Source organism: Carcharhinus amblyrhynchos, chromosome 15 (genome assembly GCF_965287045.1).
Source record: "Carcharhinus amblyrhynchos chromosome 15, sCarAmb.v2.hapA, whole genome shotgun sequence".
Taxonomy (NCBI): domain Eukaryota; kingdom Metazoa; phylum Chordata; class Chondrichthyes; order Carcharhiniformes; family Carcharhinidae; genus Carcharhinus; species Carcharhinus amblyrhynchos.
In genome coordinates, this window is record NC_137338.1 from 19,919,008 (window position 1) to 19,933,155 (window position 14,148).

The 14,148-nt window shown below is 39.5% G+C and overlaps 1 protein-coding gene across 32 annotated transcripts in view; it reads left to right on the forward strand.

Moving 5' to 3' along the window:
* The first annotated feature begins 10,407 nt into the window (after positions 1-10,407).
* Positions 10,408-14,148, forward strand: part of abi3bpa (ABI family, member 3 (NESH) binding protein a) — a 343,447-nt gene continuing 339,706 nt past the window's right edge. For all 32 annotated transcript variants that reach the window (XM_080203511.1, XM_080203521.1, XM_080203530.1 and 29 more), the window contains exon 1: positions 10,408-10,571. In XM_080203511.1, the coding sequence (XP_080059637.1) occupies positions 10,493-10,571 (79 nt within the window). In that variant the 5' untranslated portion in view covers positions 10,408-10,492. The remainder of the gene's footprint in view (positions 10,572-14,148) is intronic.

Sequence of the window (14,148 nt, forward strand, 5' to 3'; positions counted from 1 at the left end):
TTCATTGTATTTTAATATTTGACCTATTTTACGAATGCCAATTTTAACAAAAAGTTCAGCATATTTAAATAGCCTTACAATCTGTCTTATGCTTGCCAATTATAAATCTTACCCTGTAACATTTTCCCTGATGTTGATCACTTTGATATACGTGGCTTGTTAATGTGATGTTCGCAAGAACACAAGAAGAAGAGGCAGGAGCAGGCCACCAGGCACTTTAAGTCTGCCCGGCATTCAATAAGATCATGGCTGATCTATGCCAGCCTCAACACCCTTTCTGTGCCATTTCTTCATAGCCCTTTATTCCTTGATCTATCAAATATTTATCCATGTCTACATTAAATATTTCTAATGATCTAGCCCCCACTACACTTTGGGACAGCGAATTCCAGAGATTCACCATCTCTGAATCATATGTTCTTATGTTCTGCAAGAAGAAATTTCTATCCACCTCAACTTTAAATGACCAACCTTTTATCTTGTAGCTGTGTCCCCTTGTTTGAGGATCTCCCACTAGTGAAAACATCACACCATCCACCCTGTCAAGACCCCTCAGAATCTTCTAATCTGCAAGAAATACAGATCCAGACTATATAGTCTCTCTTGATAGACAATGCTTATTCCCAAGAATTAGCCTGGTGAATCTCCTTTGGATTGCCTCCAATGTTACTATATCCTTTTTAAGGAAAGGAGACCAAAACTATATGCAGCATTCCAGGTGAGGCCTCCCCAATACCCTGTACATTTGCAATAAAACTTTCATATTTTTAAACTCCAACCCCTTTGCAATAGAAGCCAAAATACTTTTGTTGGACCTGCCAGCTAGTTTTTTTGTGATTCAAGCATTAGAACACCACGATCCCTCTGTACTTCACTCACTTGCAGTTTTTCTCCATTTAGATAATCTGTCTTTTGATTCCTTCTACAAAATCAAATGTCAGAGTGCAAAATTTAATCAAGATATTAAGATGCAAATAAATAATGGGATTAATATTTTCTGATCCAGATGTTTTAACAAATATCTTATTTTATCCCTATGCACTTTCCATGTTCCAAGTTGCCTCCTTTGCATCTGAGTTATATTAGGCATGTACCTACATACGGCCAGTCAATCTGGTCTCTCATTATCATTTCATTTTTAAGCTGCCTTTGGGCCCGTGGTGTAGAGTCTGCCATTCACAGTGAGGCCAGCACTACAGTTTGCTGTGGTCCCGCTGTTGGCCTCTGAAGGATCATACAGTGTGGACTTCAGCTGGTAGAGCAATGGGTGCAATCCAATTTCTAGGCATAAAACAGAAAATGATGGAAATACTCAGCTGTTTTGCCAGCATTTGCTGAGAGAGAAATAGGTAATGAGCTTTTGTCAGAATTAGGCCGTAATCGCTGATCTGAATAAGAGCGAAAAATACAGATTAAGAGAGCTAATGATTAACAGAGCTAGGGAAAGAGAGAAACAGGAAGAAAAGAAACAATGGTAGGAAGTTAGTCAAAAATGACGTGAGCTCAGAGATTTGAGAAGGATGATTGTGGTCTTTTGACAGAGTAGGAAATATTGATGCAGACAATGGAGTCTCAACAAATTTCCATACTGATACATAATGAAAGGGAAATGAGTGGAAAGAATGAATACTAATTAACCATTTAGATTGCTTGGTAAATTGAATTATTCCTAAAGGTACAAACTGATCCCCTGTTGTAAAAATTGTAAATACTTATCAATCTAGAAATTCAATGGTGAAGAATTACTGAAGGAATAAAACAAGAATTTGAATTAACAACAGTAGATACAACCGTGAACATGTACGTCATTTCAAAAATGAATTTAGCTGTTTCACTTGTGTTCAGGAGTTACTCAGTCAATGGCTGGATTGTTAACGTGCCTTGTCGATGTGACCAAGCAGCTTCTTGAAAGGCCAGGAGGCCAAAAGTGGGCATGGGCAACAAAGTTTGGTGCAGTGCCGTGCAAAGTGCTAGTTGGCTTCCCCCAGATACTACCTCAAAATAACTGCAGAGAAAGTTACTTGGGCCTCACAGCAAACCAGACAGTTGTGCAAAGACTGTCCAGATTTGGCTGAAAAACTTGAAAATTCCAAGCCCAAACAGACCGGCCTCTTAACAAGATTGTTAATGAGCTCAGAGGGCGATTAATTGGCGGTAACCATACTTCCTGCTCCCTCCCCATTGCTGGCTCAGAGTGTCAGTGTTTTGATGGTTGCAATGCTGCAGGCTTTCAAATATTCATAAAATCAACTTGATATAGTTATGAAAGCAGGAATTGAACAAAAATCTGTAGTTCATCACCACTCAGTTTGCTTTTGTTTTTAAAAAGGAATTCAGATAATTTGCTTTTCATTTTAAATCTTAATGCAGAACTTCCCATTTTAAGAAAAGTCTTGGGCGTTTTGGATGAATCATCAAATCAGTAATATGTAAAACAAAAAAAGTTAAAGTTCAATGACATCATGTTACAATAACGATCTTATTTACTACAAATAAAGGAAAGAAGTTTAAAACTTTGCACACACATAGAGTCAAATATCACTGCCACATCTGAACTAAAATCAGACCATAAACATGATCACATAAATAACAATTTAATCTTCAGAAATACCATAGTGGAGAACAGTTCAAAGGGTGCTATAACATCTTGTAGCAATCAAAAGATATTTCAGCACCAAGAAAATAGATTGCTGTGGTTTGATATCACTGTATCTGCTCACAAATAAGGTGATTTCCCGCAATACTCCAGCCAAACATCTGACAAAATCCATGATCTACATACAAGATGGGAGGAAACATTATACAGGACTAAAATTTAACAAAACTCCTCTTATATTCAGTGTTGGCTAAAAAGCACAGCACATCAATCAAACCTGAAAAACAAGGTATGATTTTCCACTGACATCCAATATTACTATGGTGGCAGTAAAGGAATTTCAACATTTAAGAACCACCCTAACCTCTGCAATTAATTGCTAAGGATAAATTCATATTTTTAAAGGATTAACAATCTTTGGACAAATCCTGGACAGTATTTTGGCAAACATCTGCAGCCATTTTTGCTCCTTCCCCTTCCAAGAGATCTTGCACACAGGTGACAGTCTATCTGGGAGCCAGATGACAATGTTAGCTAGTCTATTCTATTGGCCTGACTTTGCGGTAATTATGACTGCTGAATTGTCAGCAGTCGCAGCCATTATTCCTCAAAAACTGACAGTAATTTCTGGAGTTTGCACATGAACATTAAACATGGAAATGGAAAAGTTGCTGTCAGTGTTTTTCCAGGGGTTGCTCTGTTATAACCCTCACACTCTGCAATCAATAGAAATGACTTTTACTGACAAGGACTTGACCTTTAATACCACTTGTTTCATTTTGATTTGATTGGATTTATTATTGTCACATATATTGGGATGCAGTGAAAAGTATTGTTTATTACGTGCTATACAGACAAAACAAACTGTTCATAGAATACAAAGGGGAGAAGGAAAAGGGAGGTGCAGAATATAGTGTTACAGCCATAGATAGAGTGTACAGGAAAGGCTGTATAAACTTTGGTTAAAAAAAAAGCTGAAATTCTCCAGTCCCCCTGCAGTGAATTGAGATTTGTGCACCAAATCCTCTGCACTTGCTGGCATTGGTAGCAGGGCATGTGAAACCAGAGAGTTCCAGCCGTAGTTTTTAATGGCATACTGTGAAGATTTTCTAAACATATTTCTGGGCTCCATTGTGGTCTTCTGTGAAGCAGGATTGTAGGGACAACGTATGTTTGTGTGTATGTGTGTGTTTGTGTATGACTAATTTAGTTAAACTAGGGACTGAATGCCAAAAAAGTTGAAGATATTAATAAGGCTAGGTGTGGAAGGTAGGCAGTGGAAGTAAATAAGCCCAAATTTTATAAGTAAGCACAACATCGATAAAAGTATGTTTTAGGAGGTAAGCGAGGATTGGATTTTTGGCCATTGAATTTCAAAGGGGCCTTGGAAGGAGTTTATAACTTAGAAAAAGTAATAAATAAATAAGGCAAAGTTATTCCATTTCATTTTACCCAAATGGGTGACCATAATGAGAAGGGTAAAAGGTACATTTCAAAGAAGGATAAGGACAATGGAAAATGATGAAAGAGAAAAGGCATACTTAAAGAGAGGCCGGAAAGTGTGCTGGAGGTGGCATGTAAGATCTCCTGAAGAGAATGTTCTGTGCTGCAAAAGAACTGTGAAGAAGTGGAATGATAGCCTTCAGCCACCCCAGAGAAGCTTCTGGTTGTTCCAGAAAGCAAGGTTTTTGTTTTAAAGTATTTAATTTCAACAGCCAAGAGGAAGGAGAGAGAAGCCTTGGGAAATACATTCCCCACAACAACAGTGAGTTGTGTTTTGTGGTAATATTACTGGAATTTAATTGATTAAATTTCTCTAGGGACTGTTCTCTAAAGGAATGCTTACTTGTAAGTCTTTTGGGGAAATGTTCTGTTAGTCTAATTTTAATAGTGTAAATATAATCTTATGTGTTTAAGTTTTCCTATATTTTGTTAAATGTTTTAATTTCAATATTTAACATCCCCAAAAGTGTCATATCAATTTGTAGTTCCTGACATCAGTACATACATTTCCTTAGGGTAAGATATAAATAGAAAACAATTGTGATCACTTGTCAAATTTCCCTTTTTGGGATTTGGCTTGCACAGCCAATGATCCCTTGCTGGATCATAACAATACTAAGTTCATAATTACTACACTCTGGACTTGTAAAACAAATTTCACATTTTTATATTTCTCCATTATGGGAGAAATTCTCACATTTTGTCTTTTAAAATTTGTTTAAGGCACTTCAGCTTCTACCCTAATCTTGTGTGTATTTTCCAATCATTTGTTTCACTCAAATTGAAGAATAATTAATGCATTTTATTTTCTGATTTATTGGGTGCTATAGCACACATCACAGCAGCAATGCAATACATGTACTAATTGTCTATTTTAATGCAATTAGACACATATGATGCCTGGAGATCCCCTTGACTCAAATTAAATTGACTCAGATTCAAATGAATCAGAAGAGGGGAAATCCATGCCACAGAGATTGCTAAATCTTTGTGGTCAGCTTGCCTCATGGTGAATGTTGTTTCTTCACTGCTGACCACATTACATAAGACTAGCCAAGAACAAAACAATATGTTAGATGAAGGGAATAGACAGAGTCAATAGTGAGAGACTGCTCCCTAGATTGGTTACAAATACAAGAGGACATGATTTAAGGGTGAGGGGGGAGAGATATAATTTGGATATGAGAGGAAGGTTCTTTACGCAGAGAGTTGTGGGGGTATGGAACGCGCTACCGAGTAGGGTGGTGGAGGCGGGAACGTTGGACTCGTTTAAGGTTCAGTTAGATAGGCACATGAGTGAAACGAGGATGGAGGGTTATGGTAGGGGTTATTAAATAAGGGTTAGAACCTCGGGAGACACCGGAAAGGCAGGCTTGTGATTAACGTTTTTGTCTCTTATTCCGCAGGTGGAGGTCCACCTCGTTGTCAAACGAGGGGCATGCACACGGTGGGTCGTGCGTGGGCTACTCTTGGAGGTTCCAGGAGTGGCCTAGTACTTCGTGTCGGTGTGTGTGCTTGATCCTGGACCGGTAGACGGGCGCCGCAACAGCTCGGTGACTAGCACTGCTAGCTGTGCAGATACATGGATTTGGGCCTGTGTCTGTGGGAGTTTGTGCATTCTTCCTGTGGATGCGTGGGTTTCCTCCAGGCGCTCCGGTTTCCTCCCACACCCCAAAGATGTGCTCTTAGGCTGATTGGTTTTACCAAATTGACACTATTCTCCCCTGAATCTGGCTAAGTCAGGGGTTCTATTCGTAGACACGCAGGGTAGAATAGGTGTAGGGTGATGCGGCGGCGCGGGCTTGTTGGGCCGAAGGGCCTGTTTCCCGTGCTGGGTTGTTCTTTGTTCTTTTGTTCTTTGTATGAACTATGTGCTGAGATTCCCATCAAAGCTGATACTTCCAGTTAGATTTTTAAATCATCAATTAACCACCAATCACTTTGTCAGTCCCAGAAACTTTATCAAATTGATCCTTAACTTTATTTTTAAATTCAAAAAACAAAGCAAGTTTACCTACCTCATCCCCATTCTCCTGCCTTTTCGATCAAGAATCTACCCATCTGTCTTAAAGACACTCAATGACCTGGCCTCCACAGTCCTGTGTGGCAATAGATTCCACAGATTCACCACCCTCTGGCTGAAGAAAATCGTCCTCATCTCAGTTTTAAATGAGCATCCCTTCACTCTGAGGTTGTTCCCTCAAGTTCTAGTCTCTCCCACTAATGGAAACATCCTCTCCACTAGGCCTCTCAGTATTATGGAAGTTTCCCCGCTCCCACCACCCCCACACCCCCACCACCCCCCCCCCCCCCCCCCCCCCCAGACTCCTCAATCACTCCTCTCACAGCAAACCCTTCATTTCTAGGATCATTCTTGTGAACCTCCTCTGGAACCCCTCCCAGAGCAACACATCCTTTTTTAAAATACAGAGACCAAAACTGCTCACAATATTCCAAATGGGGTCTGACCAGACAGCCTCAGCAATACATCCATGCCCTTGTATGCTGGCCCTCTAGAAATTAATGCTAACATTGAATTTACCTTCCTAACTGCCAATTGAACCTGCATGTTAACATTACAAGAGTCTGCAACCAGGACTTCTAAGTCCCTTTCTGCTTCAGATTACTGAAGCTTTTCCCCATTTAGAAAATAGTCCGTGTCTCTATTCTTCCTACCAAAGTGCATAGTCTTACACATTCCCACATTGTATTCCATCTACCACTTTTTTGTCCACTCTCCTAACCTGTCCAAGTCATTATGCAGTATCCCCCCGATCGCAACACTACCTGTCTCTCTATATGTCTTTGTATCATCTGCAAATTTAGCAACCATGCCCTCAGTTCCATCTTCCAGATCATTCATGAATATAGTGAAAAGTTGTGGTCCCAACACTGATTCCTATGGAACACCACTAGTCACCAGTTGCTATCCTGAAGAGTACCCCCTTATCCTCACTCTACTTTCTGCCAGCCAATCTTCTATCCATGCCAGTACCTTGCCTCTAACACCATTGGCTCTTAGCTTATTTAGCAGCCTCTGTAGAGTAGCTTGTCAAAGGCTTTCTGGAAATCCAAATAAATCACATCCATTGGCTCTCCTTTGTCTAACGTCTTTATTACCTCCTCAAAAAATTCATATTATTCGTCATTTATATAAATGACAGTGATGTCTATATTGGGGGTAGAATTAATAAGTTTGCGGATGACACAAATGCATGGGTGGCTAACAGTGAGGCAGGTATAGACGGAATGGTCAAATGGGCAGATAAGTGGCAGATGGAATTTAACCCTGACAAGTGTGAGGTGATACATCTCAGAAGGAGTAATTTGACAAGAAAGTACTCAATGAATGGCGGGACACTAGGAAGTTCTGTGGATCAAAAAGACTTTGGTGTGATTATCCACAGTTCTCTGAAGGCAGAAGGGCACGTTAGTAGGATGGTGAAAAAGAGGCATTGATTGCAAAAGTAGGGAAGTCACGTTGGCATTGTATAGAAGTTTAGTGAGGCCACAATTAGAGTACTGTGTGCCCTGGTTGCAACATTATAGGAAGGATGTGATTGCATTGGAGGGGGTGCAGAGGAGATTCACCAGGATGCTGCCTGGGATGGAACATTTAAGTTATGAAGAGAGTAGGTAAACTTGGGTTGTTTTCATTGAAGTAGAGTAGATTGAGGAGTGACCTGATCGAGATGTACAAGATTATGAGGGAAGTGGGCAGAATGGATAAAGAATAGCTGTTCTCCTTAGTTGAAGGGTCAGTCACAAGGGGACATAGGTTCAAGGTGAAGGGCAGGATGTCTAGGGGAGATATAAAAAACCCTCTGCCTGACATCCTGGGAGGGTGGTAGAGGAAGATTGCCTCACATCCTTTAAAAAGGACCTATATGAGCACTTGGCATATCATAACCTACAAGGCCAAGTGCTGGTAAATGGATTTAGATGGGTGTTCAGGTGTTTTTCATATGTTGGTGAAGGCTCGATGGGCTGATGGGCCTCTTCTTCAGAGGCCCATGCTTGCGTGGGTTTCCTTTGGCTGCTTCAGTTTCCTCCCACAGTCCAAAGATGTGCAGGTTAAGTGGATTGGCCATGCTAAATTGCATCTCCATGTCTAAAGATATGTAGGATAAGTCGATTAACCACGGTAAATGCATGTGGTTACAAGGATAGGGTGAAGAGGAGGGCCTGAGTGGGATGGTCTTTTGGAGAGTTGGTGCAGACTTGAAGATCCAGACAGTCTCTTTCTGTGCTGTAAAAATTCCATGGTTCTAAAAGTTGATACAAAACCAGAGGAGAAAATATTCAGACAATTGACCAAAAGCTTGGTCAAAGAGATCGGTTTAATGGAAGGTCCTAAAGATGAATAGTGATGTGGAATGGTGCAACGTGTTACAGAGGAAATTTGAGAGGTTAGGATTTCCAGGAACGTAGTCCAATATCCACTGAAGAGATGAACTGAGTGCGTAATGCACAAGGGGCAAGAGTTGGAGCAACACAGAATTCCTGGAAGGTTTTGGGTATGTTGGGTGCTACAGAGTTGGAGAGTGGTGAAGCTTTGATGAGACTTTAACATTACAGCTAGTACATGTGTAAGAGGTGGAGCATAATTGGATAGAGGTAGGAGAGGTTTAGCTGAGATGATGTTTGAGGAGGATGGTGGGATAAGGCTGGCAAGGAGAATATTAGAATAGATAGAGGTAGCAAAGGCAAAAATGGAGAGATTCAGCAGGATTTTGATCCACTCAATCTTAAAAGAATGTGAAGAAAGAAGAAATATGCATACAGCTTAGAAACCCATCAGAACATGCCAATATGTAAATTCCCGTGGAAGTTTGATATAAAGGCAAATGTAGCAGCCAGTCAGTCATCCAGCAAATCACAATGAGAAGACAGTCACGTTTTTTGTGGTATTGAATGAAGCAGGAGTGGAGCCCACAGTACTGGAAGGTACGCTGCATTTTCAATAGCACCACGGGATACTTAACATCCACCAGAATGGGTAAATGGAACTTCTTGTTTAACGTTTCATTCAGAACATACCAATGACAATACTGTACTGTACAGGTTAACAACTTGGTTAATGCACTCAGGTTCTGATGTGGAGCTTGAATCTAGAACCAAACACACTTTGGATCTCATGAAGTGCATTACCCAAAAAATGCTGACATGTGCGTATGTCTGTGTGTGCAACATTTCATTGTACATTGAACATTTTCATAGTATTGATGGATTTTCACAATAACTTAATTGCCGTATTAATGTAAACCTGCTTGTGACTAACAAATAAACTTTTCTTTTATTACATTACATGAATAACGTATACTGAGAACCTACTAGTTATTGGCAATCAGGGTAAATAATATTTGAATGGCAGAAATACAATAAATTATACAAACATTCAGAAAACCCAATACATAGGCAGAAGCTGCCATATTTAAGATAATCTGTTTAAATAAACATAAAATACTGTTGGCTCTATTAGCAAATGAGTGTCTATGTGTGGCACTTTTAGCATGGGTGTTAAGACTTCTGAGCCGTCAGTTAATGTTTCGAACTGCAATCATGGGCAAAGGGGTTTCACTGACATCGCTATTAGCAATTTCTCGAAATGTATCAGATTCGGGCCAGGAAACAACAGTGTAAATGAAAATCCTCACAAGTGTCACGGTCTGATCTTACGATCGCACCCTAATTTGAAACAAATTGGAATATTTTTTCAAACCCATTTGATTTTTAACAACTCGATCACTCAAAAGATAGCTCGCAGCTGCTCCACAGATGAATAAAAATGTCTCACAAGCTAATAAAGGCAGCCAAACAGTTAACCATTAAGGGGCTTGCGCTGAAAAATGAACAAGAAAAGGTATTGTGCATATCGATGTATTTCTTACTACTTTTCAAAATGTCATGAGGGGGCAGCGATTTTACGTCCCGCATTCATTGTCATATCTCCACTGAGCAATTCAAAAACAGTTTTTGTGTTTTGCTCAATAAAGATCAAACCTAGTTAAAATGTAAGTGGAAGGGAAGTTATGAATTGCAGGCATTGAAAAATGTCACTGCGAAGAGGAGTTTTATTTCGACCCGGCGCAAATTTTCGATCGATCTTGCTACAAATGAGAATTATGTTCTCTCGACCAGCCGGTCTTATCTAAACCTGTTTCAAGCAGGGGCTTGGCCACTTTTAGGTATAAGCAGGGGCTTGGCAATAGCAAGTTTTACGACTTTCGAAAGGGTGCCAATTCCTTTCCACGGCTTTATGCCTGTGACGACTGACGTCGTGGTGCTCTCCTCCCACCAGAGCTGATGGTGCCTCACTTTTAAGTTTCAGGCTCATTGCTGATCCAGATCTCTAAAAGCAAACTTCAGTTTCACCCAGCTACTTCGCGTGAAATGTCTGTTAAATTTCTTTTCGTTATCTTCGGTGGGATTGTTCTAACCTTGGTGGATAATGCAAGGATTTTCTCAAGAGGTAAGCACTGTATCCCTTCCAGTGCAATGGTGTAAACTTGAATTGGTAAAAATGTTCCCCTCCAAAATAATGCAAATATTCAAGTTTTTTGTCCCCTTAATTTTCTATCCGCTTCTGCAACTTTTGGGATGGGGCGGGTGGGTGCAGTTCCATTCTTTCGTGAATCCTGATACCAAACATTGGGAGATGATTTGGCTGCTAGAGACATCACTGTTTAACCAAACTTTCCTCATTGAACTTTACTACCCCTCTCTCCACCCATCCCTTTATGTACAAACATTTCCATCGTGCAGGTCAATGAAATCAGAAAGTTGAATCTCATTTGATTTTTACCTCGGTAATGCAGAACTGCTAGGATTAACTGTATTTTCCCTGCTATTGTTAAAATAGGAGATAAACTAATCACAGAATGTGATGTGAACTCAAACTGGGATAATGCCAATCTGTGTAGCTCACTTGCTGAGCAGTTGGGGAATGGGGTGGGGTGGGGAGCTATATTGTCTATATTTTAAATACCTGGACGAAAAGTCAGCATCATAAGTTTGAAAAACTATTTAAACATGTAGCAGTACTTTAAATGTATCTTAAAATGTGTTTTACAAATTAAAGTTAATACCTTGAATTGCAACTCCGCACAGGGTAATTTAGGCGAGGTTGTGATAATAGTATTTTACTTCAATTTGCATTGTCCAGGGGCATAGCTGTAAAAAAAAATCATTCACACACCTTTCTCATTGCACCCTCACCTGCCTCAACTTCCTTTGAAGAAATTCAGAATGCTTGGATTCTGAAAAATATAGATTTAGCATTTAAACTGATTAAATGGTGCAATTCTTCTAAATACTGGATCATTGTATAATTGAAGCCAAATTATTAAAGTTTATAATAACATAATCAAATATCAGGACTGATGAATTTAGAGTTCTATCTTTTATTTGGAGATAGTGCAATGGAGAAATGCTTCTGGGCGTGAAGCATAGTAATTATGTAAAATACATCACCTTTTCCATGCTCACATCAACATTCCTCGATCAGGTATAATATGATGCAGAGGTATATTCAACATCCTGCATTAGCTTGCATTATGCTGGAGTCTTTCAATAAGATTAACAATTTGGTGTCAACTATTGTGAAGTGGGCATGTGTCATGAGTTTCAGACTGCCAAAATTCATGGCCTCAACAGTAAGCAGAGAAATGCAATTTTCATCCCATTCAATCTTGGCTGCATTCAGATTTGAAAGTGACATGCCAAATCTTTTCACACGGTGTCCATGGGCTTTGTTAATGGACAGACATTAACATCAAATCCCAAATTTTTCTCTTTTTAAACTTTATTTTATCAACATTCCTCAATATTAATCTCCTTTCATCTCTGTAAGATGATTGACAAGCAGTAAATCAAATGTATAGGGGATGGGGTAGGTTCATCTGGTGCATTCTTGCTGATGTCTGAAGGGACCAATCAGCCACGTGTGCCTCCATGTACCTGCATGTGATGAATATTTTGTTTTTTGACTTCCTATTTGTCATATTTTCCTGTTGTCATAGTTATTTGAAACACCAGTAAGTAACAATAATACCTAAATTGTATTGATAGCTTCTGCCTCTATTATTTTTAATAGGCTGCTCTAGAAATTGCTGTTTTGCCTTTCCAGCACTAAAAGCACGGTGGGATGAATACCCAAGTTCATTGCTGTAAAGTTCTGTTACAACCAATACAGCTAAAAAATATACCATTAAGTGTGCTAATTCCCTTCTTTGCAACTTTATGTAATAACCTGCTGGTTATAGTTGTACATTTATCAACTTATTCTTGTAATTATACATAGTTCCTCCTAGATACATGGAAACACTTGTCCGATTCAGAACATATCTATTTTTTCCTCTGTATGCCAAATGCTGTTAAGAAAGAAAGTTCACATTTCATACGGTCCTTCCTCAGAACTGAATGTCTGTGATGTCTTCCAGTTCTGATAAAGGGGCCGTTTAATGCTTTTCCTTCCTATGTAGTTGCAATCTGTATAGCTGAGCATTACTAGCATTATCTGTTTTGATTTGAGAAAGCCACCAGCTGCAGTGTTTCCTTTCTTTTGACAAATTCATCATCCCTGTAACTCCCAGCAAGGAGCTATGCTCGAACGAGCATGGTTACAATTCTGTGGCTCTGCTTCAACTTACACTCCCTAAGAATGTGGCTCCCTGCAGGGAGTGCACCATTGATTGATTTACCCTATTGCAATGCTGTTCCAAGAAAAAATGCTGAATAGTCGCAATGTGGGGCTACGCTGACACTGCTTTAGCCATATGTAATAATCTTTGTAAAAAAAAATTTTGAGTTCTCTCAGTTGAGAACCAGTAAACAAAAGCAGGTAAAAAATATTTTACATATGTCTATTTACTTAACAAACATCTGGCACCATTGAACACTTAAGGAGATAAAACTCTCATATTGATCAAAACCCATTCAAATACTCTTCCCTTTTGGGTGGGCTTTTTAGGCCATTTACGCGAAGAAGATTCACCTGTCATGCTGCATCCTCCATCATCTTTGGCAGAGGCAATAGGGTGTGAACAGCCGGAGAATTCTGGTTTTTGCCTGGCCATTTTGCCATAACACTCACAGAAAAATACATCTGCATGCTCTTTGCGGGTGAGTGTTGAGTTCACGTGCCAAGTGACAGGTCTCATTACCCAATAATTAGAAATGGAATTGGCCTCATCTGGATCATCATTAGAAATCATAGAATCCCTACAATGCAAAAGGAGGGCATTTGGTCCATTGAGTTTGCACCGACCATAATCCCACCCAAGCCCTATCCCCTTAGCTCTATGCGTTTAGTTTGCTAACCCCCCAACACTAAGTGACAATTTAATACGGTCAGTCCTCCTAACCTGGACATCTTTGGATTGTGGCAGGAAACTGACACACCCAGAGGAAATCCACACAGACAGGGGGAGAATGTGCACACTCCACACAGTCATCTGAAGTTATAATTGAATCTGTGTCCCTGACCCTGTGAAGCAGCACTGTGCCACCATGCTGCCCTTGTAACATAGGGTGTAGTAGCATAGTGGTTATGTTAATGAACGAGTAGTCCAGAGGTCTAGAGAAATGAGTTCAAATTCCAGAAAGGCAGCTGAAGAACTTAAATAAATCCATTAAATAAAACTTGAATTTAAAGAAAATCTAGTATTAATAATAGTGACCATGCAACTACCAGATTATTATAAATGTCCATCTCATTCATTAATGTCTATTAGGAAGAAAATCTGCCATTCTGTAGATGAATAACAAAATCCCAAACAACCACATTTGGAATAGGAAGAATACATTTGACAGCATTTCCTTATAGATTCTTTTAATTACTTTTCAAATTGTTGTTGCGAATTCACAATTCGAGGCTAAGTCGTTCATTTCTTCCATTCAATAAAATATTGGTCCCTAAGTAACCAGCAGTAGTGAGAATGAAGTCTTGTCATGAAAAACAGAGTTCTCAGTGAAAACAATCCCAAACCGAATTCAAGTGAAATGATTTCTTCTCTTGAATAATCAACACATAATATGCACAGAATGAC